General features: G+C 42.2%; 1 protein-coding gene across 1 annotated transcript in view; it reads left to right on the top strand.

The window, feature by feature from the left end:
* ANO2 (anoctamin 2) overlaps positions 1–27,799 on the top strand; it is a 281,244-nt gene that overhangs the window by 86,781 nt on the left and 166,664 nt on the right. Inside the window, exons 10-12 of the mRNA XM_074983665.1 lie at positions 17,177–17,311; positions 21,330–21,490; positions 27,323–27,405. Coding sequence (XP_074839766.1) covers positions 17,177–17,311; positions 21,330–21,490; positions 27,323–27,405 — 379 coding nt within the window. The remainder of the gene's footprint in view (positions 1–17,176; positions 17,312–21,329; positions 21,491–27,322; positions 27,406–27,799) is intronic.

Raw genomic sequence — 27,799 nt, 5'->3', positions numbered from 1 at the left:
ACTCTGAGTGACCTCATATGATTCAGCCATCAGAAGACAGTGAGGGAGCAAACATTGCATGGCTGCTGCTATTAGGAAAATATATTGACAGAAATAAAGGATGGATCCTTCATGATTGCATAGCCTGAGAAGTGTACAGAGCTTCTGTGGACCAATAGTTTTATGGACCACTCTGCAAAATGATAATCTAATGTGATCACGGATTTAATCCTTTCAAAATCTCAAAGTAAAAGTGTCACTATCATTTTGTGTGGACACTTTGCCATCTCCATGTCACTGTTTACTACGTTCATTTTGCACCTATTAGTTGTATGACCATCTTTTACCATTATAACTAATTTAATTCACAAACATTAATTAACTTTTTTCACAATGCCTTTTGATGCAAGGAAGGATTATTCTCATAACTGTAAAGCTCACGTTGCTGTACTGTCGGCCTTTTTCTTTAGTTTCCATAGATGGATCATTTCATACTTAATTTACTTTGTAACAATGAAACCCTGTAATTTCCTGCTCTATTGAAGGTTTGTCCATGTTCTGTATATTACTTCATGGAGGGTCTGTGAACAGGACACTTTCCCCCTTCATTATTTACCTAATACTGTACCAAGTTTTAAATATTAGTTGTTTTTGCAGCCCAATTAAGGGACTGAGGAAATAAGGCAGTATGACTATATTTTAGGACTTAATTTATAGAATCATAGAATCCTAGGGCTGGCAGAGACCTCAGGAGGTCTTTGAGTCCAGCCTTCTGCCTGAAGCAGGATGAACCCTAACTAAATCATCCTAGCCAGGACTTCAAGCTGGGACTTAAAAACCTCTAGGGTTGGAGTTTCCACCACCTCTCCAGGTAACTCATTCCAGTGCTTCACAACCCTCCTGCTGAAATAGTTTTCTCCAAATATCCAACCTAGGCCTCTTCCACTGTAACTCGAGACCATTGCTCCTTGTACCGCCATCAATCACTGCTAAGAATAGCTTCTCCCCATCTGCTTTAGAACCCTCTTCAGGAAGTTGAAGGCTGCTATCAAATCGCCTCTCACTCTTCTCTTCTGCAAACTAAATAAAGCCCAAATCCCTAAGCCCCTCCTCATTTCTGAGGAAGTTTATTGCACTGCTGATGGCCGTTAAGCACAGGTTAGGCTTATTATCGAGTGTCTCCAGTTGAACTACAGAGTTCTAATTTACAAGGAGGGAACAGCAAGCATGATGGGTTTCAAACAAATCCTTAACTAAGGAAGTTTTGACCAGTTTTACATATAAACAAAAGAGGCTAGATTGATTGTTGTCCTGCAGGTAGTGAATTCTCCAGCTCAGAAACAGCTGAACAGTCTCTCCCAGCAATGCACCAGTTCCAGGAGGCCTGTATCAGGCACAAAGCTGGCTCTGCCAGATCTGCATCCTCTTCTTTGAAAGACTCACCACACTTGCAGTGTTTCAGGGTTGGCAAGTGGCATCCTCTGGACATGGGGGCACCTAGATACAAGTTAAGGACAGACTTCAAGGTCTGGACGTACTTACCAGCCCACTGGAGTACCAGATTAATAGAAAGATATGTGAAAGCTGGTGAACTTGCATTGAATTTTGAGAGAGTCGAACTACTTTTGTTTATATGCGACATTGAAATCATCCTCATTTACAATGGTATTTGAATCCAGGGATACAACAAGCTACTAACAAAGGAAATCTTTGCACATCCTCCCCATCCCTTCTGTGTACTGAGTAGCTGAGTGTATTTGCTCAGGAATCATTTTATATGTTTACTGTGGATGGGGTCCCGTCTGTTTACTGTACTCATTGGCTGCTTGCCCTTGCCCTTCTAATATGTTCCTCCTCTCCCACCTCACATTTGAGATTCCACAATGTTTTCTTCCTCCTCTTTTCAGTTTAGTACAAGTCCTTTCCAGTCTTTGGATGATTGTTCTGAAGGGAATTATTCTTAGCCAGGAGCCTTTGTAGACTGAGAGATGTTTTGGTCCTACAGGTAGATGGGTGAGTTGACTAGAGTGAATTGTTATTGTTCATCCTGGAGGAAAAAGAGCTGGGTTAAGTTTCTGACTTTGTCATGCTGACTTACTGAGCATTCTCCAGCAAACCATTTCCTTGTGCCTCCATTTCCTTGTGCCTCCATTTCTCTGCTTGTTAAATAGGAATATGCATTTTTCTATCACATAGGAGTGTTGTGAGGGATAGTTCATCCATGTTGGGCAGGCATGTTGAAGTTGACATGTTTTCAAAGGAGAAAATAAAATAGTTATTTCAACAATACTTTAAGGAAACCCTTACATCTATATTGCAACAGCAGAACACTAGGGCTACGTCTACACGTGCACCCAACTTCGAAATAGGCTATTTCGATGAATAACGTCTACACGTCCTCCAGGGCTGGCAATGTCGATGTTCAACTTCGACGTTGCTCAGCCCAACATCGAAATAGGCACAGCGAGGGAACGTCTACACGCCAAAGTAGCACACATCGAAATAAGGGAGCCAGGCACAGCTGCAGACAGGGTCACGGGGCGGACTCAACAGCAAGTCGCTCCCTTAAAGGGCCCCTCCCAGACACACTTTCATTAAACAGTGCAAGATCCACAGAGCCAACAACTAGTTGCAGACCCTGTATATGCAGCACGGACCCCCAGCTGCAGCAGCAGCAGCCAGAAGCCCTGGGCTAAGGGCTGCTGCCCACGGTGACCACAGAGCCCCGCAAGGGCTGGAGAGAGAGTATCTCTCAACCCCCCAGCTGATGGCCGCCATGGAGGACCCCGCTATTTCGATGTTGCGGGACGCGGATCGTCTACACGTCCCTACTTCGATGTTGAACGTCGAAGTAGGGCGCTATTCCCATCCGCTCATGGGGTTAGCGACTTCGACGTCTCGCCGCCTAACGTCGATTTCAACTTCGAAATAGCGCCCAACACGTGTAGACGTGACGGGCGCTATTTCGAAGTTACTGCCGCTACTTCAAAGTAGCGTGCACGTGTAGACGCAGCCTAGGAGTAACTTCCATATAAAATGTGCTAAATTCTGCTCACATTTACTGCTATAAATCTGAAATTACTCCTTTGAAATCTATGCATTTCTTTAGGTTTTCTTCTTGTATAACCACAAGCAGAATTTCTTTTGAGTAAGAATAGACTCCTTTTGAGGCCTTACGTGGTGTATAGGGCCTGCACTAAGCAATCTGTGCGAGGGTGATTTTCGTTCATTAGGCAGTTGTATGACTGGGAGGGCTAACATTCCAAGCATGAGTGTGTGTGTACATGTGTGCCTGGGAGGAGGGAATGGAGTGGGACATGAGAATGAAAAATACTGAATAGTCTTCCCAGTTAGGTGACTCAGTAGAAACAGTATCTCTTCATCTTTTAAATTTTACTCCTAAAAGGCTATAGAATTCTTTCCAGAACATGTCACACATCCCTATAGTTTATTCACATTCCAGGTAGCCCACATTAGCCTCGTCTTCCTCTTTCCCCTCTTGTTCATCAAATGTGGTTTCATTATAAGTTGCACAACTTTGCAAAAAAAGCTTTGTGACCAACATGCATCTTTGGTATTCAGGGACTCGTTATTCTTTGTCTTATTGCCAAATCCGTACTAGACCTGCATCGCAGATGTCTGGTTCAAATACATGGGCAATCCAGAGGGAACCAAATAAACATTTTGAATGCAGCTTTCAGAATACTTTTGGTAGTAAATTTGCCGTGACCGTGTACACACTTCCTTCTCTTGCTTTGTTTACTTAGGGCTTGATCTTGAGAAGTGCTGAAAATCTGCATCTTCTATTCAGCTTCTGTGGGGACTGTTGATACTTTGCCCCTCTCAGGGTATGTCTACACTTGGGAATAAAGTCAAATATACTGAAGTCGACTTTTTAACACTAGATTTTATAAAGTCGAAATTGAGTGTCCATAATTGCTCACAAAGTTGACTTAGGGCTTGTCTACACTACCACCTTCCTTTGAAGAAAGGATGGTAAGTAGGGTGTTGGGAGTTTACTAATGAAGTGCTGCCATGCATAGGCAGCACCTCATTAAGCAAATTCCCACCCACAGCAACTTCGAAGTTTTAAATGTTGAGGAGTATCAGAGAATCATAGAATATTAGGACTGGAAGGGACCTCGAGAGGCCATCCAGCCCCCTGCCCTAATGGCAGGACCAAGTACTGTCTAAATCATCCCTGATATACATCTATCTAACCTGTTCTTAAATATCTCCAGCGATGGAGATTCCACAACCTCCCTCAGCAATTTATTCCACTGTTTGACCACCCTGACAGGAACTTTTTCCTAATGTCCAACCTAAACCTCCCTTGCTGCAGTTTAAGTCCATTGCCTCTTGTTCTATCCTCAGAGGCCAAAAAGAACAAGTTTTCTCCTTCCTCCTTATGACACCCTTTTAGATACCTGAAAACCGCTATCCTGTTCCCCCTCAATCTTCTCTTTTCCATACCAAACAAGCTCAATTCTTTCAGCCTTTCTTCATAGGTCACATTCTCTAGCCCTTTAATCATTCTTGTCACTCTTTTCTGGACCCTCTCTAATTTCTCCACATCTTTCTTCGACTGCGGTGCCCAGAACAAGACATAATACTCCAGCTGAGGCCTAACCAACGCAGAGTAGAGTGGATGAATGATTTTTTGTGTCTTGTTCACAACACACCTGTTAATGCATCCCAGAATTGTTTGCTTTTTTTGCAACAGCATCACACTGTTGACTCATATTTAGCTTGTGGTCCACTATAACCTCTAGATCCCTTTCTGCTGTAGTCATTCCTAGATAGTCTCTCCCCATTCTGTATGTGTGAAACTGATTGTTCCTTCCTAAGTGGAGCACTTTGCATTTTTCCTTATTCAACTTTGTCCTGTTTACCTCAGACCATTTCTCCAATTTATCCAAATCATTTTGAATTATGACCCTATCCTCTAGAGCAGTTGCAACGCCTCCCAGCTTGGTATCATCTGCAAACATAAAAAGCGTACTTTCTATGCCAATATCTAAATTGTTGATGAAGATATTGAACAGAACCAGTCCTAAAACAGACCCCCGCGGAACCCCACTTGTTATACTTTTCCTGCAGGATTGAGAACCATTAAGAACTACTCTCTGAGAATGGTTATCCAGCCAGTTATGCACCCACCTTATAGTATCCTCATCTAAGTTGTATTTGCCTAGTTTTTTTTTATAAGAATGTCATGCAAGACTGTATCAAATGCCTTACTGAAGTAGAGGTATACCGCATCTACCACTTCTCCCCTATTCACAAGGCTCATTATCCTATCAAAGAAGGCTATCAGATTGGTTTGACATGATTTGTTCTTTACATATCCATGCTGGCTGTTCCCTATCACCTTTCTACCTTCCAAGTGCATGCAGATGATTTCTTTAATTACCTGTTCCATTATCTTTCCTGGCACAGAAGTTAAGCTGACTGGGCTGTAGTTTCTTGGGTTATTCTTATTCCCCTTTTTATAGATGGGCACTATATTTGCCCTTTTCCAGTCTTCTGGAATCTTTCCTGTCTCCCGTGATTTTCCAAAGATAATAGATAAAGGCTCAGATATCTCCTGTATCAGCTCCTTGAGTAAGGGGACTTTGAAGTTGCCCTGGCACTTTTAAGTATCCATAGGTAAGCCGCAATTATGCATGCCGGTACTTTGAAGTTTAAAACTTCAAAGTTGTTGCGGGGGGCAATTTGCTTAACGCATGACAGCACTTCATTAGTAAACTCCCAACACACTAATTACCATCCTTCCTTCGAAGGACGGTAGTAGTGTAGACAAGCCCTTAGTGTCTCTGAATGAGATTGCCCAAGTTCAACTTTGGCAGCAATGCATTGTGGGTGCCTATCCCACAGTTCCTGCAGGCCCATTGAATTTAGAGATTATGTGCTAGTGTCTTTTAGGAAAAGCACCACAAATGTTTCTGGGTTTTTGATGTCATCATCCCAGAATGCATTTCACTCACTTTTCACTCCCTGCTGAAAAGAAATGGACAAGGGAATCTTCACAGCACTTTTACGTTGACTACCACCCACCATTACAAAGAATAACATAGATCTAGAGATGCTCCAATATTTGGTGCAGTGCTTTGTGATGACTTCTCACACTCTGATGCAGTATATTCTGAATGTAATGTGCATGGAGTATCAGTGGATTGATGTGGGGTACTGACCGACATCAAGATGTGGAGAATAGCACCGCAAAGATGTCAGCAGCACTGGAGTCACTGCACAGCATAGAGCGCAGGTTCTGGAACTGCAAAACCAGCTCAGAGTTGTGGACCCACATCATTTTGCAGTCATGGGACAATCAGCAGTGACTGCAAAACATCTGCATACATAAGGCCACTTTCATGGAACTTTGTGAAGTGCTATCTCCCACCCTGAAGAGACACCAGAATGAGACTTCCTTTGACAGTTGAGCATCATGTGGCAATTCCTCTGGGGAAGTTTGCAATACCAGAGAGCTATTGGTCAGTGGGAAATCATATTGGAGTGGGCAAATCTACAGTGAGGGCTGTTTTCAGCATGGTAGCCAAGGCAATCACTAAGTTTCTCTTGCAAAAGACAGTGACTCTGGGGAATGTTCAGGACATAGAGTATGGATTTACTTCCATGGGGTTCCCTAACTGAAGTGGGGCCATAGATGGAACGCACATCCTCATCCTAGCACTGGACTACCAGGCCTTAGAGTGTGGTGTTGCAGATGTTGGTGGATCACAAAGGTTGTTTCACTGACATCAGCATGGAATGGTTGGGAAGGGTGCGTGATGTATGAATCTTTAAGAATTCTGGACTGTTTGGGAGGCTCCAGAATTGAACTTTCTTCCCAGACCAGAAAATCAAAATTGAGTGCATGGAAATGCCCAGAGTGATTCTTGGTGACCCTGTTTGCCCTTTGTTCCCTTAGCTCATGAAGCCGTACACAGGCAGTCTGGATTCCAGTAAGGAGCTGTTCAACTACAGCTGTGTGGGTGCAGAATGGTGGTAGAATGTGCCTTTGGCTGTATGAAAGCCAGGTTCAGGTGCCTTCTGACCCACTTAGATCTCAGTGAAGAAAACATTACCTTTGTCCTTGGGGCCTGCTGTATTCTTCATGATATTTGTGAGGCAAGAGGGGAGAATTTCATGCCAGCATAGGGAAAAGTGACAGATCTCCTGGACAGAAAATTTCAGCAACCAAACACAAGGGAAAACAGGAAAGTACAGAGAGAGGCAATAAAAATCAGGGATGCCTTGAAAACCAAGTTTATGAATGAGCATGAAGGGTGTTAACTAGAATTTCCGCCCTCCACACACACACCCATGCTGTTTCCTTGCCATTTATGAAATTGCCTCCAACTGCACGACAGCCCTAACAACCACACTCCACTCCAAAGCATGGACCCCAAAACATTTTAGCTACCAAACAAAACTTTCTTTTTCCAACCTACAATGTTTTTATATAGGAGGTCCCTAATGGCAGAACAGTGGGTATAGGGAAAACAAAAGGATAATACACTCATGATTTGTATATTAGCCTTCTGCTTGTGGGTGATTCCCTGTGGGTAGAGAGCAAGGATCTCCATGACTTTCCACCACCAACCACCCCCATTCTGGGTCCCCAGGAAGAGGAGGGGGTGAAATATGTAGAGGGAGGAGGTATGCAAGGGGGGGGCGTAGATTGGACAGAGGGTACAGAGCCCTGACCATGGGAGGAGAATGAATGGGGAAAGGGTGACATATAATGGGGGTGCTTGGAGTGGCTGGGGGATATAGAGCCTCACCCAGGTGAGGGGCATGAATATGGATAGGGTGGCATGTAATGGGGCATGTATTGGATAGGGTGTGTAGAGTTTGTAGAGTTAGATTTTTGAAGCATTGCTTCCCTGATCTCCATTTGCCTATTCATCAACTGAAGCGTGCCTTTTAGCTTGATTGTCCACCATGGTTTTCCGCCACTCTTAGCTCCTCTTTTTTCTTTCCTGCCACTTCTAAATAATCCACCATCATTTCTTGGTATGACTTCTTCCTCCTCTGCATTTGTGGCAAGCTCATTTCAAGGGACTGAGACCTCTATTCCTCTGGCTCTTGTTTGCAAGGTCATTTCCTGCATTGAAAAAACAAAAAAAAAGAAAATACCCAAAAAACAGGTGTCATGGCTCCTTCCCCACTCCAGCAAGACAAATGCAGAAGTAGGGGCCAGGTTTTGGTATAAACTTCCTGCCCAAAATCCTAAAAAACCCTTAGATTTTGGGGATAAAATTTGCTGCCACTGCCTAAGTAATAATAAGGAAACTGGGGAGAGACTGCTTGGGAAATCTCAGCCCAAAAAGTGAAAAACCAGGACACAAACATTAACCAATACCAGGTTAATAAAAAGAAAAAGAGCGAACTTTTATTATTACAACAATATTCGTGTTGCAAGCCTCACGACTAGATGGAAGAGTCACAAAGTAAAGCACATGGGGAGTCTCCACCATGGGCCTAGAACTTAGTTACAAGGAGAGTAAAAGAACATTTCTAAAAAGTGCACAGACATCAGATCCCACTTCCCAAACCATAAAACAATAACGCCTAATGGATTTATCTAAACTTTACCCTACTTAAAGAAGATTGGAGGGCCTGTTCTTGGAGGGAGATATTCTGTGTCTGTCTCCCTCATGGCTGGAAAGAAGGAGAAAGAACAGAGGACAGAAAAGGGAGGAGCCGAAAAATTTCTTTGTCCCAGTTTGAAATTCTTACTTACATTCCTGTAGGCCAACCCCACCTGGCTAAGGAGGTTAACCCTTTTACTCCCAGGCTGCTGGCTAACCCTCATGATCATGACAACAGGGCATTGTCAATAGCAACATTTTTATCTTTACTTGGAACAATGAGCATACTGACAGAATGAATGGCTATCTGTCTCTATGGAAGAATATATTGCAATTGCAGTGTCACTCTATGCACTCTTGAGGCTGAAGAATCATGATTCCAAGCAGAATGGTTTAAGCTCTCCTGCAGCTGATGTTTACCGTGAACACAATGGTAAGCTCTGTTTGGTTCATGGGGAAAATAATGTAGATGTGCCCCTTCCACCATTTGGATGGTGCATGCCACTGAGCAGTGGGGGTTTTAAATCAGGCTGTGCCAGGATTTAAAAAATCGTTGAAAGTCACTATAGGCAGGCATGTGAAATGGGGCAGGGTCCAGTTGGCCTGCTGGCCCAAGTTGGGGAGGGAATGGCTGCCACATGTCTGATCACCTGCCAGCCCACAGAGGAGAAGGGGGCTTCTGTGTGTCTAACTGGCTGTCTTTCCTGGGGGAAGGGGAGGCTTGTCATGTGGGCTTTTTAAAGCGGTGCCTTAATTTAAAAGCAGGATCCAGGAGTTAAAAAAATAATTAAACAACACTGCAGGCGTACACATGAACCAGGGCCAGGATTGATCTCCCACTGACGCATGAGGAGGTGGGGGTGAGGGAGGGCTTTCCATGCCACAATTTAAAAGACATTAGGCTGTATGAGTTTTGCTTTGTGCTGGGCGGGTCCCAGGCAAAAAATCATTAGTGACTCACGAAACTTCCCATGCATTCTAGCTTGCCAAAGGAGACACCAGCCTCCTCAGAATAAGGAAAAGGGATAAAGAAAGATTGCTCATTCTGTCCGGGTACAATGCTGGAGGGCTCTGTGGGGTCATGGTTACTTGCTGGTGGTTTGGTGTGGTAAGGTGTCTTACTGTGGAAGCAAGAACAAGTTAGGTCTCCCCAGAAATCTCATGAGGAGAATCCAAATGTGCCTGTCTAAGAACTTCAGTGAGCTGTCCAAACAGGGTCAGTGCCCCATCACCAGAAATATTAAGAAGCTGTTCTAAGGGAAACAGATATTGACACCACCCCCGATCATTGCACCATACTATTATCAATAGAAAAAAAGCATACTCCCCAGAAGTGCCCTCTCCAGCATCTCCATTTGGCCCCAAAGCCTCCTCCTAAAGTAAGGTGATGGGCTGCAAGTAAAGAAACAGCTCCTGGCTTGCAGGATCTGCTTCTGCACTGTAGTGGACCCAGCTGTCATCCAGCTCTTCCTTATCCAACAGCTCAGACTCTGCTTCATCATCCACCGAGAAACACTTGCTGAGGAATCCAGGTGTCTTCCAGGGAAGAGGTTTTGTCTGTCATTTGAATAGCACGAACCCCATCATAATAGCAAAATTTCTAGATAAATTTCCCAGACTGACCATTAGATTCTTTACACTTTTGGTAGTTTTGCCTCAGCTACTAGATTTTAATGAGGCACTGCTGAACATCCTGGGCGTACCCTTCATGAATCATGCCTTATGATATCTTTGCATAAATGTCAGCATTTCTTTTGCTAGCTTTGAGCTGCAGGAAGATAGCTTCTTCCCCCGACACTGCGTGAGGTCCAGGATCACCTGATGGTGCCATGCTGGGGCTCTTTTGCAAGCTTGGGAAGTCATGGCTGCTAGGTATGCTGTAGAGCTGTGCACCTGACATCTGCTCACCATGCTGGCCAGAAAGGAAAGAAAATGGATTCAAAATTCCCACACCAATGACCACTGCTTCCTGTCACCTACTCACTTGCTCATGTGGGCTATGTCTACACTACAGAGAGATCTTCTGGAACATCTCTTCTGACAGAACTTCTTTTGAAAGAGAGCATCCACACACAAAAAAGCAGATCAAAAGAGCAATCTGCTCTTTCAGATGAGAGTGTCCACACAACTCCTGCTCTTTCAAAAGAACAGGCCAGGGATTGAAAAAACAGGCCCCATGAGGACTGCCCTTTTGGAAAAAAGGGCCTGCAGAGCATCTACACACATTTTCTTTTGAAGAAAGCTTTTGAAAGGGGATGCTCTTCCTGAAACAGGAAAGGAAGAATGATTTTGAAAGGAGCAGCATATTAGTTCAATTTACATTTGGAAGAACACTTTTTTGTGTATAGATGCTCCATGGGATCTTTCCAAACAGCCCCCTTCTTTCATAAAATGTTTTGAAAGAACTTGCTAGTGTAGATGCAGCCCTGGAGAGCAGTGGAGGTGAAGTGATGAGCAGAAAGGACACATTGAGGGGCATTGTGGGATAGTTTCGGAGGTTATAAAATCAGTTTCAATAATGCTGCTTTCTGACTCTTGCATGGGAGGTCAGTAGTTGGTCAGCAGCCATTCAACCAGCCTTTAAGACTGCTTCCTAAGTGCAAGGCACAATGTCTCAGTTCAAGCCAGTGCAATGCAGTACATGAAATTCTTCAAATTGTTTCTTTCATCAAGAGCAGGGTGAGTTTCTCAGTCAAGCGTTCTAGTGTGGGTGGCTAATGGGCGTAGATGTACTAGCTATATGTGTGTATATGAACAAAACACTTCCTTTACGAATGACCACAGCTTTGGTAGGTGTAAAGCACACTTTACTGCACAAGATGGGCTTACCACTCAGTACCCTTTTACATAGTACACATGAATCATGATCAGCTGCTTTCACTCTCACCCTGTACCCCCAACCAATCTATGCCCATTTACATGGGATGTGTGTAAACGGTTCTGGTTTATATGTGAACCAGGTGTAAATTATGTCACGATGGAGATGTTACATAACAAAATTCAGACTGTTTCTCCTCTTGCTCCAACCACTGCCCCAAAAAACACACAATGTGAGCATAAGACCAGAGACGACAGGTGGATACAGGTGGGACCACAAGGAAGCAATGAGACAATATTGGTCAGGCACAACAGGCAGTGGTCTCAGCATAGCAGCAGCCTACATATTGTTGTGGTTTTTACAGGCATCATGATAAAGGAGGAGCTTGAAGAAGGAAAATGAGGTAACTCTGTATGTTTATGAAGAGATCCTCCCAGGTGTAAGGGGCAACATGGGAGAAACCACAGAGGTGCATGTTTGAAAGTTTAAGGAGTGGATAGTGAAGGCTGGTGTCGTTGGCTGATCAGAGGTGGGATTAGACCAGTGGTCCAACCAATTAAGTATCTCTCCTCAAGGACTGGCTTGCTCCTAAGTGGTTTAGGCTAGGGACAACAGTTTTATTTTTCTTCCCGCCTTCTTCTTCTTAAATATCCTGAACCATGCAGTGTGACAACACTGCTTGACTGGATGGCGCACTGAAAATGTGAGTTCCTCAGTTTGACTCTATTGTGCTTAAGATCAAGATTGTGACTGGGAATTCTGAGGTAAAGAAAATTGTCTTCCCCGATCTGTACCTGCCTCTCTTGCTCTGGTGGTTACAGTGGCAGCCCTTGTGCTCAGCTGAGGCCAGGGACTGCATGGTGCTTGTGCCAGTAGCCACTTCAGTGGGCCTGGGTAGGGGCCATGGGTAGGGGACACACTGATGGAGTGAGTCAGTGAGCTCTGGGAGGCATAGGTGTCTCTCTTATGTCATGTGTTAGTGTCCAGTCCTGTGAGGATCTTGGAGTCTGATCTACCAACCAACACTGAAGGCAAGTAGCATCCAATCTGACAGCAATGGGGTTTTGGATCAGGCCACCTGCCAGACATTTTGCCCCCACAAGTCTCTTTATTTTCAGTGAGGGTTCATGGCCCTCAACCTATAATAGCAGGAAAAAGGCATGTTACCACCACCATTTCTTGTGTTGGCTAAGTCATCACAGCCTTCAGCCTGTCATCATATAGTCATCACTTTACTTTGGGCTTTTCAACCTCTGTTCTGTTGAGCTCAAATTGAGGGACAAACACTCAGACAGGACATAGCAGTCTACTTTTTTCTTTTTCCGTTTTGAAAACGCTTTCAGTCACAGAACAATGTGCAGCTCCCTCCTTCTTGGCAGCTGTCTTCTCTGCAGCTGCCAGGACATTGTTGCACACTTTTCACTGTCTCTTGGCACAGACATGAGTCGCAACCCCTATCTTCATGAATTTCAGATTCCATTTATCACTGGAAAGTTTTAATAACCCCATAGAAAGGAAGGTTCACAAGCCATGAGCCAACTGACTTCGTCAATTTTGTCTGTGATGAGCTTGGTGCATTTGGTCAGATGATTTCTCCTCTGAAACAGCCTAGGCTCAGAAACCTTCTTTGTCACTATACACGCCATGTTCAGGGCAACAGACATAGAACAGAAGGCTGCCAGCTCTGTTTTTTTAAGGTCAGATTCTGGTCCATCCTGAATGTCTGCACAGGGCAAACTGGGGACAGAAGGTGCCCCCTTACAATGATATGCCAGCTGCCCACATGCATGGGAGGGAGGGGCAAGGAGTGTATGAATCTGCCACCCATTCTGCGTTGGAACCTTGGAGGAAGTACACCGCACCAGGTATATACCCAAATATGGAGAAATTTGGAGCCTTAGAGTGGTTCCTTGCTTTCTGGTCTGCTCCAGGGGCAGGGCAGCTACATGTTGACCCATATAATGAGGCTTGTGGCAAAGCCACAATGGGACCCATTATTTTTTCATATTTATTTCTTTTATAAAACACTTTTTGTTGTCACAATTTAATAAAACTATGCACAAGTAACAGCAGATGTGGTTAAAACACTACAAAACAAAATCCCTACCAAATGCAACATTCATGTGTAAAATCTGCTGCAAATTAATAGCGTATCAGTTACAGTAATATTTCTCTCTTACAGAGTATTATTTATATACATTTATTTGTATTGCAGTGATCCTGTAGTACTAGGAGCTGTACAAACACAGAACACAAAGATGGCCCTGAACCCAAAGAGCTTAGAATCTGAATTCCAGTGTGAATATTTGTAGGTTGTGTAGGGGGAGAACTATGTGCCAAGCAGCAAACTCATATAAACTGTTACTAGGCTGTATTATACAAATAATCCCACATATAAGTAATCCGTATTTAGTCAGCTTGTCCTCCTGAGGTGAAAGAGATTAACCTTACTTGAATAATTACGTTCTTTCATTTCAGTAAGTTTGTAAGTGTTCACGGTGAATTGTTTCTTTGTGGTTTGACCCCGTCTCCCCATAGGATCCTGTTCAAATGACTGGCCCTTTGTTGGTCTTCCCTCAGGGCAGAATCCTGCAATTCTCCCCACTCTTAGACTAGGTCTTCAGGTTAATTCATCCCTATTTACCAATCTTCTTCCCTCAGCAGGCCCCTGCTATTACCTTCCCTTCTGGAGTCATGATCAGTTTGAAAATACTGTAATACTTCAAGACAAACTATTGTGTAGCCATTCAGAGGAACTTGATGATCAGAGAGAAAGGGATTGAAACAATGAATTTCTTCATGCACAGTTGTCTTAGCTAAATCTTAGCGTCTCTTTTCATGCTTGGGCTCTGTCTACACTGGCACTGTTATTAGCCAGATATGTGAAGAAAGCCACACACCTCCCACCAATGTACATGGGTCTCTGACATAGCTACCATTGCTCAGTGGGGATGGTTTAATTATTCCAAAGAGAGAACTTTCCCCTGTTGGCATAGAACATACACTTGGGAAGTTGGAAGGGGAGAGATGCTGTAGCACCCCCCAGATTTTGCACCTCTTACCAGGATCTCAGCTGCTGCCCAGGATCTTGGTCACCAGCTCCATCCCCTCTGCATGTCAGAGTTGCTGCCCACCATCCCCGCAGGCTCCACTGTTATTCCTATAGGATTGACTGCCAGGGGCTCCACTGACCCCCAAGGTCCCAGCTGCCAGACACGACGGCTCCACTGGACATCATGGTGTCCCGACAGTTGTCCCTGTGCCTGGAGTGCTGCAGTCTTTTCCCCATCGGCTGTGACCCCAGCCTGAGGCAGAGAGGGGCCTGGAGGAGTAAGGTGTGAAGGTGCTGCTCAGCACCCTTACCTTAAAAATGGTTCCGGTATCACTAGCATAGAGTGACTGCACAGAGAATTTACAGCGATACAGCTACGGCGGTAGAGCTGTTCTGCTGTAAGGTCTCTACTGTAGATGTAACCTTAGATACCTCCCTCTCCTGGGGATGGGGTTGTAGGCTTCTCTGGCAGACTAAAACATAACGCCCTCTGTGCATCAGGACTGTCATTTGAACGATTTGACAGACTCAGATCCTTAAAGGTATGGAATTCCAAGTGGGAATTGACACTTTAAAATCAATTCCCCATTTCAAGAACCAAAGTCAATGGCTGTAGATGGCCCCAGTCATTGATAGAATTATAGAAGATTCAACTTAGAAGAGACCTCAGGAGGTCATCTGCTCCAACATCTGATCTAAGCAGGACCAACCCCAGCAATAATGACAATAATTGAATAACAATAAAAGTGTCAATTCCCACTGGGAATTAAATATTTAAATACCTTTAAGGATATGAGTCTGTGAAATTGTTCAAATGATAGCCTTGATGTTATGATGTATGTGTACTTCTTTGAGTTTGGTTGGCCTGTATATATGCCTAACTCTTAGTTTCCCTGTAGGAAGGAACCCATGGCCAACCAAACTCACAGAAGTACGCATAACATTCATAACTAACTCAGATAACTTCCATGTTCTTGACAAATGGCAGCAGGATCATTTTGACACTCACAAATGATGGATTGCAGGCAGATACTTGGAATCTGTAAGCATTCAGAAAAGATGTGGGTTTTTAAACTAAACAATCCCAAACACAATTTTTAAAACCATATGCACCACAGTTGTCCTTAATAAATGTCAGCTTTGTGAGATCTCACATGTTATAGCATTTCCCAAGACTGAAAGCCAGAGTAGTAACAGAGAAATAGCCATGCTAGTCTATATACTATCAAAACAAATACTGTAGTCACATAGTTTTTTATTTGGATCAGTAAAGTCAAAATGCTTTTCCTGTCTATTAGCAATTACCCCTAATATTTAGATATTAAATCCAAATATGGACATCGGATCCACACTGCTTGACCCTCTGTCACTGATCTCAAGTGGAGTTTTGCCATTAACATCAAGGGGAGCAGGATAAGCTGCTAAATTGTCAGTGTTCTGAGAAGTCCAAGCCCCTGCATGCCATCTTGTTTTGACAAGTATAATTTAGGAACCGTTTGAATAAAGCCAGTTGACTTACATCTGGGTAGAACACATCTAGAGTAGATCAGATAAGAATCAAGCCAAAAATATGCCTGGGAGGCTTTACTGAGAACATTTGCTGCCTGTCGTGATATCCTCAGTGTTGCATTTGCTTTTTTTGTCTCACCACCATTAGAGCTTGTTTTTAATTAATGTACTATGCCATATTTTTCCAAAAATCCTCTTTTGTACTACGCTCTTCTGTCTAAGTCTCTTATCTTTTCTTTGGCTTGTGAGATATTTCTCAGCATAATTTTTTTAACTTAATTAATTCTCATCATGTTGTCCCTCCTCCTTCACCTCTCCCAATTTCTCATCATTCTCTGGAGTTCTTATAGCTCTTACTAGTCTACTATATTTACAGTCACTCCAAAGAGTGCTTTGGAATGATCATTACATTTCATCAGAGTTGGGTTTACATACTGCTGTGTGTGATTCATGAGAAAATTGGGCTGAGTAATGGTAAGTATTTGTCATTACCCGTGATTAACTGTTCTCTCCCGTACAGTATACATTTGCATAGCTACTATAAAGGCAGGTTAGTGTGCCAGAGACATATTTTCTTCCTGAACAGGCAATCCTGAATGTGCTGCTTTCATGCTACATATCCTTAGTTTGAAAGTACACTGTCTGATGTATCAGCCTATTCATACAGAGCCTAATCCTATGCCCACTATTCCTACAAGACAGCTGAAGTACGTAAGGGTTATTAGTGTGGGTAAGCATTGAAGAAGTGGTCACTTATTGACGTCTGAGCTATATCTACACTGGCACAAAACTTCAAAATGGCCATGCAAATAGGAATAAGGGGCTCATAGGAATAAGGGGATTTCAAAGTTGGCGGGGTCCTTCTGGACGAGCCACCTGGGAGTGAAATGCAGCAATTTTGAAGAGCTGAGGCTGTCAGCATGCTAATGAGGTGCTGAATATGCATTTTAGTGCCTCATTAGTAATCTTCGAAATGGCCATTTGCATGGCCATTTTGAAATTTTTTGTCAGCGTAGACACAGCCCTGATGTTAAGACCATGAATGAAATCCTGGCCAAATTGAGGTCTATGGAAAAACTCCCATTGACTTAAATAGGACCAGGATTTCACCACACATCTCTTATAATTTCTGAGTATCAAATGCAGGAATTTTTTAAATGCAGCCATAAAAGATAATGAAGATGACATGCTTGAAAGGTATTTCTTTCTTTTCTTTTACAGAAAGTATTTTGGAGAAAAAATAGGATTGTATTTTGCGTGGTTGGGTTTATATACAGAATTCCTTATTCCAGCTTCTGTAGTTGGGATTATAGTATTTCTTTATGGATGTATAACCATGGAAAGTGACATTCCTAGGTAAGTTTGCATAAGAACGGTGTTTTGTTACTCAATATTTATAGCATTCTGTTATTGAATTTAATCCTCAGTAAATACTTTCATGTTGTGTTAACAAACAGATCTGTACAGTACAGCTGTATTTATCTCACTAGGTTCTTACACACATGGAATAATCTTATTCAGGCCAAATAAATTCCTTTCTGTGTTTACACGAATGCAATAAATTTACTGATCATACTTTTTTCAGTAAATGCACCACTGAAGATCCAAGCACCCCCCCACCCCCGCCAAAAAAAAAAAAAACCTTATGGCCATATTCCCCTGTACTTCATTGTGATGTCACACTTATGCAATATGTGTGCATTTGCATTGTGTGATATTTGAATGAAATGCAATAGAATATGTTTATTTGGCTTTTCAATGGTACAGTCAGTGAAATAACAACACCAAGTAAATGTATTTAATTCTTCTAAAATATGTGAGTAAACATATTTGTCTGAATAAAATTATTTCAGTGTTCTTACTTATATGTAGGATTGCAGTGAAATAACTGCAACTGTGTCAGTATGAATTTCCAGTTATAACAAATGTATCTCTAGAGCACCACAACTTGGTATCTTGCAAACAATGATGCCTTAGGAATAAGTAATGCTTTTCAAATACAATATAAAGTCTGTTTACATAAATGGGTTAAAAATTTAAAATTAGAGCTGGTCCAAATGGTAAAAGTGAAAAGCTTTCTGTTAAAAATGTACTTACCACCCCACCACCTGCAAATTGTAAAGGTATTTCGACAAAGTCAACAAATTCTGTTTTCCATTAAAAAATGTGTTTTCTTGCAGATATTTAGACGAATAAAAAGCATTCTCAACATTTTATCTCTCATTTTTATACACTGCAAGTTTTCAGTGAATGAAAAATGTTATTTTCAATAAAAATAGGGGGAAAATAGGAAATTTCATATAAATGAAAATGGGTTCATTTCAACCTTCCAAATTCTTAATTAGAAAATATTTTGCAAAACTAGTTTTTCATGTTTTCAGTTAGCCCTATTTAAACATGTAGCAGAGTTGGTGAATAGAAACATTAGTGTGAGGACAGTTCAATCAGATTCTGTTTTTTAAATACACACAAAATCCTACTTCTCTCATTCCAATATTAGATTGTGGTGCAAAGCTCACTGAAGTGAATGGAAGGGAACTATTTCCATTATCTTTGAAGCACCTCATATCACTTTCTTTATCATTTGTAAGGGGTAGGTTGATAAAAATTTTGCGAATTGCCTTTTCTACCTTTGGAGTCTGCGGTATTCCCTAATTTCTGATTACCCAGAGTCTCTTTTGGGAAGAATTTTTCATTTTGATGTGACGATAAATAAGGAAATATTTTAGTTAATCTGCCACACTAATCTAAAGGCCTACTTCTAAATTTAAAATATTTAAAAGTAGGATTTTTTTTTGGTAATTTGTTGTTCATCAGTTGCTAATAAAGACATCCTAAAATGGTTAGATACTTTGCCAAAGAATTTGACAGGTTTTAAGTGTGACCATTTTAAGTCATAATGCTGAACTCTAATATTGCCCCTGTGTCTGCAGAATTCTTGAGCTCTTCCCTAAATATAATAAATTAATCTTATGCTTGGCTTCTACACATAAAATGAAAACCAAAATTTTGGAAGAAAAAAACTCTTCATGCTTCATGGACTAAGACAACCTCTAAATATTAGGAGGGTTCAGATGAAACTTTCTCTAGGGGCAGGTTGTTCCATAAGGGATTCTTGGAGCTTCCTCTGTAGCATTAAGTGGCCACTAACATAGCTAGGGTGCTGGACTGGATGGACGTTGGGTCCAGTCCAATATGGTAATTTCTATATTAGTCTAAAGTAAATTGGCAGAGTTATATAACATGATCTCAGTGCAGAAAAACAGATCAAGAGAGTTATCAGTAATTGGTTAGTGATGATAGATAACCTTTGTGATCTAGATTTGTTTAACCTGATTTGAATGAACTTTTGATTTATGTCACTTATGCTGATCCCAAGCAAGCCTTATGCTAACACTAAAATTGCAGAGGGACTCATGAAAAGAGCTGTCTGCCCCACCATCTGCTGCCTTTTCAAATAGAAGGAGGGAAAAAAAAACGGTGTTGTATTAACTATCTCATAGCTGGAAATAGCAGCATGTAATTAAAATGAATTAACTTCCAGGGGGATGGTTTTGACTGTTGAAGGAATAAACCATTTGCCTTCACTAACTTCCGTGGTAATAGAAAAGCACCCTAGATGTTTGTCAATAAGAACCCAATCACCAGCCAGAGCAGCACAAAGTTAACCATGCACCTAATATCCGTGAAGCAGTCTTGTAAGTTCTTCTGTTAGGCTGTGATCTTGCAATTTAATCTATGCTTAAGCCACCTGAGGATGTTACCACTCACAGGAATAGGGATCCACCTGAACACAAAGATCTTGCATACAGATATGCCTGCTCTAACGCCAGGTGGAGTTTACATTAACATCAGTGGATTTTGTCTAGCCTAAATGAAAACAGTGGTGGTTAGTTAAAGACTAGAGGGTAGATAGTTGAAGAAACACATTGTATATAATGAAGCATATAAAATTAAATAGAACTTTTTGAAAATGTTTACATTATTTTGTAAAAATAGCAGTCAGTGTTCCAGTATTTTTGTTATTCTGTTTCTGGTGTCTCTTGGTAAGAAAGGATATTTGCTTGTACTATCCATTAGACAATGTAATCTGAGGCAGAGGTTATTCAGTTTAGCATATGAATGCAAGAATCAGGAGGGAGAGCTTTACATTTGTTGTTCTAATATATATTTAATACTTTGGAAATTTTGATGAGCCGCCTTTCCCATGAAAAAATAAATAACTGAGGCAATTTGTGATGAAAGAGCATCACATGCCCATTTGGATCTGGTGAGATGAAATGAATTTGTCAGCATTCTCAAAACAAGCTGGCTAGTGTGTTTGAGTGCTGTCATTTTTGGATATCCAACTTGATACACTACCAAGGAGCACTGATTTTTTTTGAAGTGCTGAGCACCCATCTTTTGAAAACCAACTCCCTTTAAGTTATCTTGGGTTGGGTATCGGAAAGTGGAGATGCTCAAAATAACTTCAGAAAAGCTGGCCATGTTTTTGTAGCAGATGATACTAGAGACAAGCATTGTGCCAGAAACTTACCTTAGGAAAATACCGAGTGCTGCTTATCCAAGTGTTCCTCAAGTGAAAGTGCAGCAAAGGAGAAAGCAGCATGTTTTGCACAAAGACTGGATTGTTGTTCAGTGGCCAGATCCTCAGCTGGCATAAGTCCTTTGACTTCAGTGGAGGTATGCCAATTTACATCAGCAGATGTAAATATGCATTCTGTAGAATGTTTTGCACACAGCAGCCAAGTGATCAGTTCCATCTGTGAGATGGAATAAGTAACATGCATGGGTACATTTAATAGCTTTATAGGGTGTTATGCTGATTTGTGGAGCCATATTTCCTCTTATTTGCACATGGCCAAATAGTCCGCACAATAGTGGCCAAGATTCGTGCACAGATTAACGTGGCATTTAGCACATGTTCCTGTTTGAGATGTCAGTCCATGTTACAGACATGTGTTTGGTTAAGGGGAAGCCAGAATTTGGCCCCTGGGATTTATCTTATGGCAACTTTAATCCTCTTTTCTCATGCATTCAAAAATTGATTAGCATCTCCTATGTCTCAGATAGGATCATGAGGCTCAGGAGGCCATCAATCCCTTTGATTTCATTTAATTACATTTAATACATGTGTTTAGTGAGTCATTCTTCTACAATAACATCTAGCAATCAGATTGGTTTATTATTTTGCACTGGTTTTCCTTCACCACAGTACCTGAATGTGTTTAAGCCTCCTAGCACCTGCTGTATATAACAGCATGCAGTCATTGTCAATGGCTGAAAGACACACTTTTCCCTACCATACAAAGTGCAAATACACCTTCTTTTCTTTGCAAATACATTGTGGTCTCTTTGCATTTGTTGTTTATAGTAAAGAGATGTGTGACCAACAAGCAGCCTTCACCATGTGCCCTCTTTGTGATAAGTCCTGTGACTACTGGAACCTCAGCACTGCATGTGACACAGCACGCGCTAGCCACTTATTTGACAACCCCGCAACAGTCTTCTTCTCCATTTTCATAGCGCTCTGGGGTGAGTATGGTTTTGAACATTAGCGGTATTACTAGACCTTTGGACTCATAACATAAACGAAAGCTGTGATACTACGGTAGTTAAGCACTAGCATGTTACTGCACTTAGTGCATTGGGGATTAAATGTACTGCTTATGCCTTATAGAGCTAAGGGGACCAAAAAGACTAATATAGGCTGGCTTATGTTGAGGCCTGGGATAGATGTGTTACCCAGAATTCCCTCCCCTTGCTGGCCACCCACTAGGGTTGTGGCGAGAGGAATGCAAGCGTCTGTGCTCTGAATTCCCAATGGTGTTTAAAGCTCTAGGAGCCTGAACAGAGTCTAGTCATTGCCCCAATCTTGGGGGGGCCTAGGCACACCCTCAGAGGCTACATCAGTACTTTCCCCCTTCTTCAAAGGGGGCATGGTAGTCAGGGTGATGGGAGATTACCAAAAAAGTGCTGCCGTGAATATGCAGCACTTCATTAGGCAAATTCACCCTCACGGCATCTTCGAAGTACTGGCATGCCATGTAGCTGCAGGCGCTTCAAAGCACCTGCGCTACTCTGAAGTGCCTTTACTCCCCAAAATTTTGAGGTGTAAAGGCACTATGAAGTAGCATGGGCCCTTCGGCATGCCAGCACTTTGAAGTTTGAAATGTCAAAGGTTCCTTGGGGCAGAATTTGCCTAATAAAGTGCTGCATATTCATCACATCACTTTATTAGTAATCTCCTGTCGCCCTCATTACCGTGCCCCCTTTGAAGTTGGGGGCAAATGTAGACATAGCCAGAGTGCAGAAGCTCTTTCTCACAATGCCTTTTGAATATGAGAACTTGCTCTCCAGCCTCCTAGCCCCTCTGGGTGGGACACAGTGCTGACCCTTCAAACTCCGCAATATTCAATCACATGCCACTCACACAATTCCATCCCAAAAGTTTGAAGCTTCTGGTTCACAGCTGAACTCCCTCAAGGGTCCATTTCCCCTTGCCTTCCTGCCCCTGTAGCAGGCTCCCTCATCTTAATCTGGCACAAAATGGCTCTCTCCTTCCATTCCCCCCTGCCCCTATATAAGTCCCTTTATAGATGCCTTTTGGGGCTATCGGCTTCTTTTGCCTTTTGGTACTTTGCTATTTTTTCCAACCCCTCTTCACTTCAAACTAGGGCGGCCATATGTCCCTGACCCAAATAGGGGACAGGGAGATATGTGGGGAGGGGCAGCTCCTCCTGGCTGCACCAAGACCTGGGGAGCTGGCTCCTCCCCCACCATCTCCAGGCACACGGCAGCCACAGGGGCTCCCGGCCACCTGCCAGGCCCTAAGGGCCTAAATATGGGACAGTTCATCCCTTTTGAAAAATAAGTAGTCCCCAAATATGGGGCTGTCCCACCCAATATGGGAGGTTGGTCATCCTACTTCAAACATGGGGAGGACGTGTCTTCTCCCATATAGAACAAACCTGTTGTCCCAAGTTGTTTTACTTTAAATGAGTGATTGGTGAATGCTGTTCTTTAACAGTGGAGACATAACACAACCCACCACATAGCTCAGGTGAGATCCACAGCTACACAGGCTTTCCAAGACACAGTGTGCATGATACAGCTTCATAAAATCATCTAGAATTGAGAAGAGTTAGAGACAGAACCCTCATTTACTGTTCTTCCCTGGGGCCTGGAATAGCTGTCTGATGGGCCTGCCTCATGCTGCCTAATACTGTTCCCTGTCTGTTCTGTCTTCATATCTTTCCTCTGTGGGGATTGGATGGACTCTTCTCTCCCTTCATCCCCTCTCATCTGTGGCTGGAAGCAGCTCAGCCCTTTCTGCCCTTACAGTTTGCAAAGGCACAAACACCTCCAGACTGCTGCTGGTCCCTTATATAACCCAGTCACCTCCTGTCCTCTGGCTACACAAGTACTCCTGTATAATTCTCTCACATATGGGGAAGTGACTGACTGACTCAACCCCATGCTTTTTACCCTCTGTGCCTGGACATATTACTGGGATGGACCTGCTTCTCCTGGTACCTGTCACTGGATCTTCCCATAGGGTCACATTCTGCTCCCCCACCCCCCAATTTCTGGCAGTGTTCACAGCAGAATGTGGCCAGCAGTAGCCTTTTGGCACAGTGCAGGAGAGGAGACATGAGGTGCTTTAAGCCACAGAGGAGAATATGAGTAGGGAAGAGGACTACATGGCCCATGTCTTGGCAGAGCTCTTCTCTTCCCCCTACCCAAGTCCTCTGAGTCTGGAAACAGCTTGCCCCTCTTCTCATCCATGCAGCTTTCAGGCTGCTGTTGGCCACCAACACAACCCAGCTACTTCCTATCCCCTGGCTACAGTACAGACAGGAATAGGCTAAGTGCTAAGGATACGTTGTACACCAGAGCCTACAGAACCTTCAGCGAATCTGGCCAGAGAGGTGTCTCAGCATGGGAGAGTAGTGTCTATGGAATGGAGCAGCTTTACACTCCCAGGAGGCGGGACCCGGGGCAGAACAAGGCTGAAGAGGGTGCCAAGTCCCTGTCCTGGGGTATGCTGTAGAGTCTGCACATTAGGGTGTGACCAGGCTAGAAATTTCTTCTTTTCTGCCACTTTAGAGCTTAGCTGGGGGTTGGAGAGGCTTCCCAGTGCCAGTGTTTTCTGGGGCTTTGGCACATGCAGAACTCTGCTCCTCTGTGCTGGTGCCTAAGCCTGGGAGCATCTTGTGCTTTCCTGGGGTGCCAGCCCAGTCACAGATGGTGGGAGAAGGAAGGAGTGTGCCAGCCAGGCTGTTGATGAGCTGAGCACTCAGTCTGGGGGCTGGTTTTCCTCACATGCATGTTACCAGGGGAATAAATTATGTTTCCAAATAATACCTAATAAGGCATACTTTACACAAAGCATATTATAGTAGTATGTGGAGTGTGAATACAGACATCTATTCCATCACACTCTCCAAATTTATCATTAAAATTCCATGGTGTGCTAATGGTTGGCTTTTAATTCTGGGGATTGTGCGCTATCATAAAGTATGAATGACGTACTGTCTCAGATAGATGCAAGTGTGTTCCTAAGAGAATCTTGCTTAAAAAAGGAAATCCTTACGTCTATGCAAATGATCATTTCCATTGCAATTGTATTCACAGAAATTTCCTGTCAGCATCAACAATGTGGTTTGTGAAGTATACTGTTGACCTATACCGTGTCTGCATTTTTGGAAATGAGATGAAATTACTGAAGTTTGTAGTGAAATAGAAAAGAACGGTTCTTTATGTATGGTTTAAAAAAGACACTAAAGGATAATAAAATCTCTTCTGAGCCATATCCTGTTGTTAAAAACAAGTTTCCCACAGACTGGAAAATTCTTTGTGCTGGGACTATGATAACTGAGCTTGTCCATGCAAGAAAATACTCCCATCATGTATCAGCATCTGCAAAGCAAAACCGAGTACCCTGTTTTAACCCTGCCCTGCTTGCATATTGAGAATTATATTACACTGTGTTATTGCTGCCCTGCCAGTAGCGGGGCACATTCTTTCAGTTTCCTGACTGACAGCTCTTCTGTTCTTTGCATACCTGAATCCAGCTTCTCTTACAGTGTCTTGCATTAACATTGCTTGAATCCTGTTTTGTAAGATGTAGTGATGAGGAAACTGCCATGCATTATTACTCACTACTAATATGCTTTATAAAGGGAACAATATGATAATTATGTTCTGCCAAGCTGGCTTCCTTTCATGGTAAGGGCTGTGCAGAAGAATCCTCCTTTCATCCTTTTATCTTCTCTCTTCTTGGGAATGGTGGAGAGATTTGTTATTGTTAATATCAGGAAATGAAGTTCACTCCTGTTACTTGATGGGACACCTCATAAAATATCCTCAGGAGCTCAACAACCCAATTTGCCAATGTTCTGTATCCACTGAGAATTTACACACAAAAGAGAGACTCATGGCTGGCTAATTGTGCTTATAGCCATTAATGTTCTCAGATGTCAAGTTTCCACTCACAGTGAAGAAACTTCAGAGGAAGAAGGAAAGCTGAACATAACTGAGAAAGTTTTCAACTGGTGTAAAACTGTGTAGCTTTAGCAACTTACATTTATACCATTGGCATATCTAGCCCAACCAATTAAGATTGAGTAAATTGGTAATTTTCATCCACTTGAGCTAAATGGGGAAGGAAAGCACAAATCCACCTACAAAATCATCATATTTTTTTACAATTATTCCAGAAAGTCTTTTAAATCACCAGAACATATTAAACATGGGTTTTTTTATTTGCACTGAGTTCTCCATAAGGGATGAGTGAAAATAATGACTATTTGTATATCTGAGCTTAACTGAAATGTGTAGTCAATCATATGTTTAAAATATACTGTCAGCCACTTCTTCCAAAGCACCCTGCAGTGATTCATAGGTTCCTGTAATGTGAGAAAAGGTATGCAGAGAATATATCTACTGTCCCCTACAGGTCAGATTTTTCAGAAGAGTAAAACATCCAAAATCAGGACCAGATTTTCCAAACACCTTTGTAAATTGAGTATTGGACTCTTCAAAATTTGTCTGCTTATTATGGTACCTCTATAGGAACTGACATATTTTGAAAAAAATTTCACCTTAATTGTGGCACTAGTTTTATTTGAAAAATTTGCTCTGAGTTATTGAAAATCTGGCTCCAGAACATGATACTTACTCTGGTCTTATAATCATTTCATCTGTTAGACATGCACTTTTTATATTTTTATACTGGTTTGTTTAGAGTGCAACTCCCAATATCAGAAATTGTTAATAGATTGAATTATTCTGGCCTCTGGTTGAATTATCTCTTCAGCCGTAGATTTCAGTGAAGGAAAACAGATGTGAAGAAAAGAATTCTTCCTTCCTCCCCATATTTCAGAAGATATGCCAGAGAGCACATTTTGAGTAAGGGCTTAGGCTATGGAGTTGTAAAACTGGTGGGCTCGGTCTGGGCCTGGAATGCTAGAAGCTCATGAAGAAGCCTGATCAACTACACTGCAGTTAAACAGCCACACAGCGCAATCCCCATAAGTTCAAGTTTGCTGACGTGGGCCAGCAGGGAGTGTTAAATTGCAGTGTAGACATATCCTCTGAATCTAACACCTCACCTGGCTGGGTTACATGGATTAACAATGCCCAACTGTACCATTGTTAAGCATGCCAGAATGAAAGGCATCATCAGTATCATCATGGTTTGTCCCGTGACTGTTGCTGGAATTTTCAGTTTATGTGTTGGTGCCCAGTAGGTTTTCACTAACAGCCTATGTCTACCTTTTTCTTCTACTTTTGAGGGCTTGGAAATAGTTATACATCTTCTATCTAGCATGAGTATAACTGTGGCAGAGTATTCAGTTTTGGATTTTGGCTTCTTAATGCAATATATTTTGAGTTTATAAACCACAGAAAGGCACAGGGTACATTGAGGGAGAAGATCTTATGGGAAAAACAAATCTGGATTCAGTTCCTGGTTCCAACATAGAATCCCTTAATGCCTTTGTGCAAGTCCTTCAGACTCTCTTCTCTAGCTGTAAAATGATACTTTCTTACCCACACCTGTAAATGATTATTTCTGTTTCAGTGGGGATAATAGCAGGTTCTGGGTGCCATAGGTAGCCTGTGATATACAGAGGTTGTACTAAATGATCTAGGGGTTCTTCTGTCACCTTAAACTGTATGATGTTGTAAGCTCCTTGTGGTAGGAACTATTTCTTGCTCTGTGTTCGTCCAGCACCTAGCAAACTGGACCCTCAGAGAACTTTCACCTATAGGTAATTCTGAATAGAAATAGTACATATTAATAGCTAATAATATATTGAGTCCCTTCAAAATCTAACTGTGATTTGTGTTTGTTCCCTTAAGCTACAATGTTCCTTGAACACTGGAAACGTTTGCAGATGAGACTAAGTTACTTCTGGGATCTCACGGGCTTGGAGGATGAAGAAGTAAGTTTTCTTTCTAGGTATTTACAATTAGAAATCTTAATGTGTATAGCAATAATGTGAAAGGTGGTGCCTTATTATACACATAACTCACGGAAGCACAATTCATGTAATCTTTATTCAAAATGATAGTAAATTATTTTGAGTATCAAGATATCTTTAAAGAAATTATTGCACATGCATTACTGTGCTCATTGTTCAGGTTCATTTTTCATAATTAACATGGAAGATTATGTCATAAGATTAACAGTGGTTCATTCTTTATTTTAAATTTCCATATTCATTTATGTGGGATTCAGTAGTGGAGTGATGGCAGATCTCTCCTTTTAGTATGTTTCATTCATTTGCTGTTTATAATGGATAACACAAATGCTGAGTGTAGAGGATTGTAAAGTAT

The sequence above is a fragment of the Carettochelys insculpta genome, chromosome 1, assembly GCF_033958435.1.
Source record: "Carettochelys insculpta isolate YL-2023 chromosome 1, ASM3395843v1, whole genome shotgun sequence".
Taxonomy (NCBI): Eukaryota; Metazoa; Chordata; order Testudines; family Carettochelyidae; genus Carettochelys; species Carettochelys insculpta.
The sequence above is the reverse complement of the archived record's forward strand: the minus strand, read 5'-3'. Positions and strand labels throughout refer to the sequence as shown.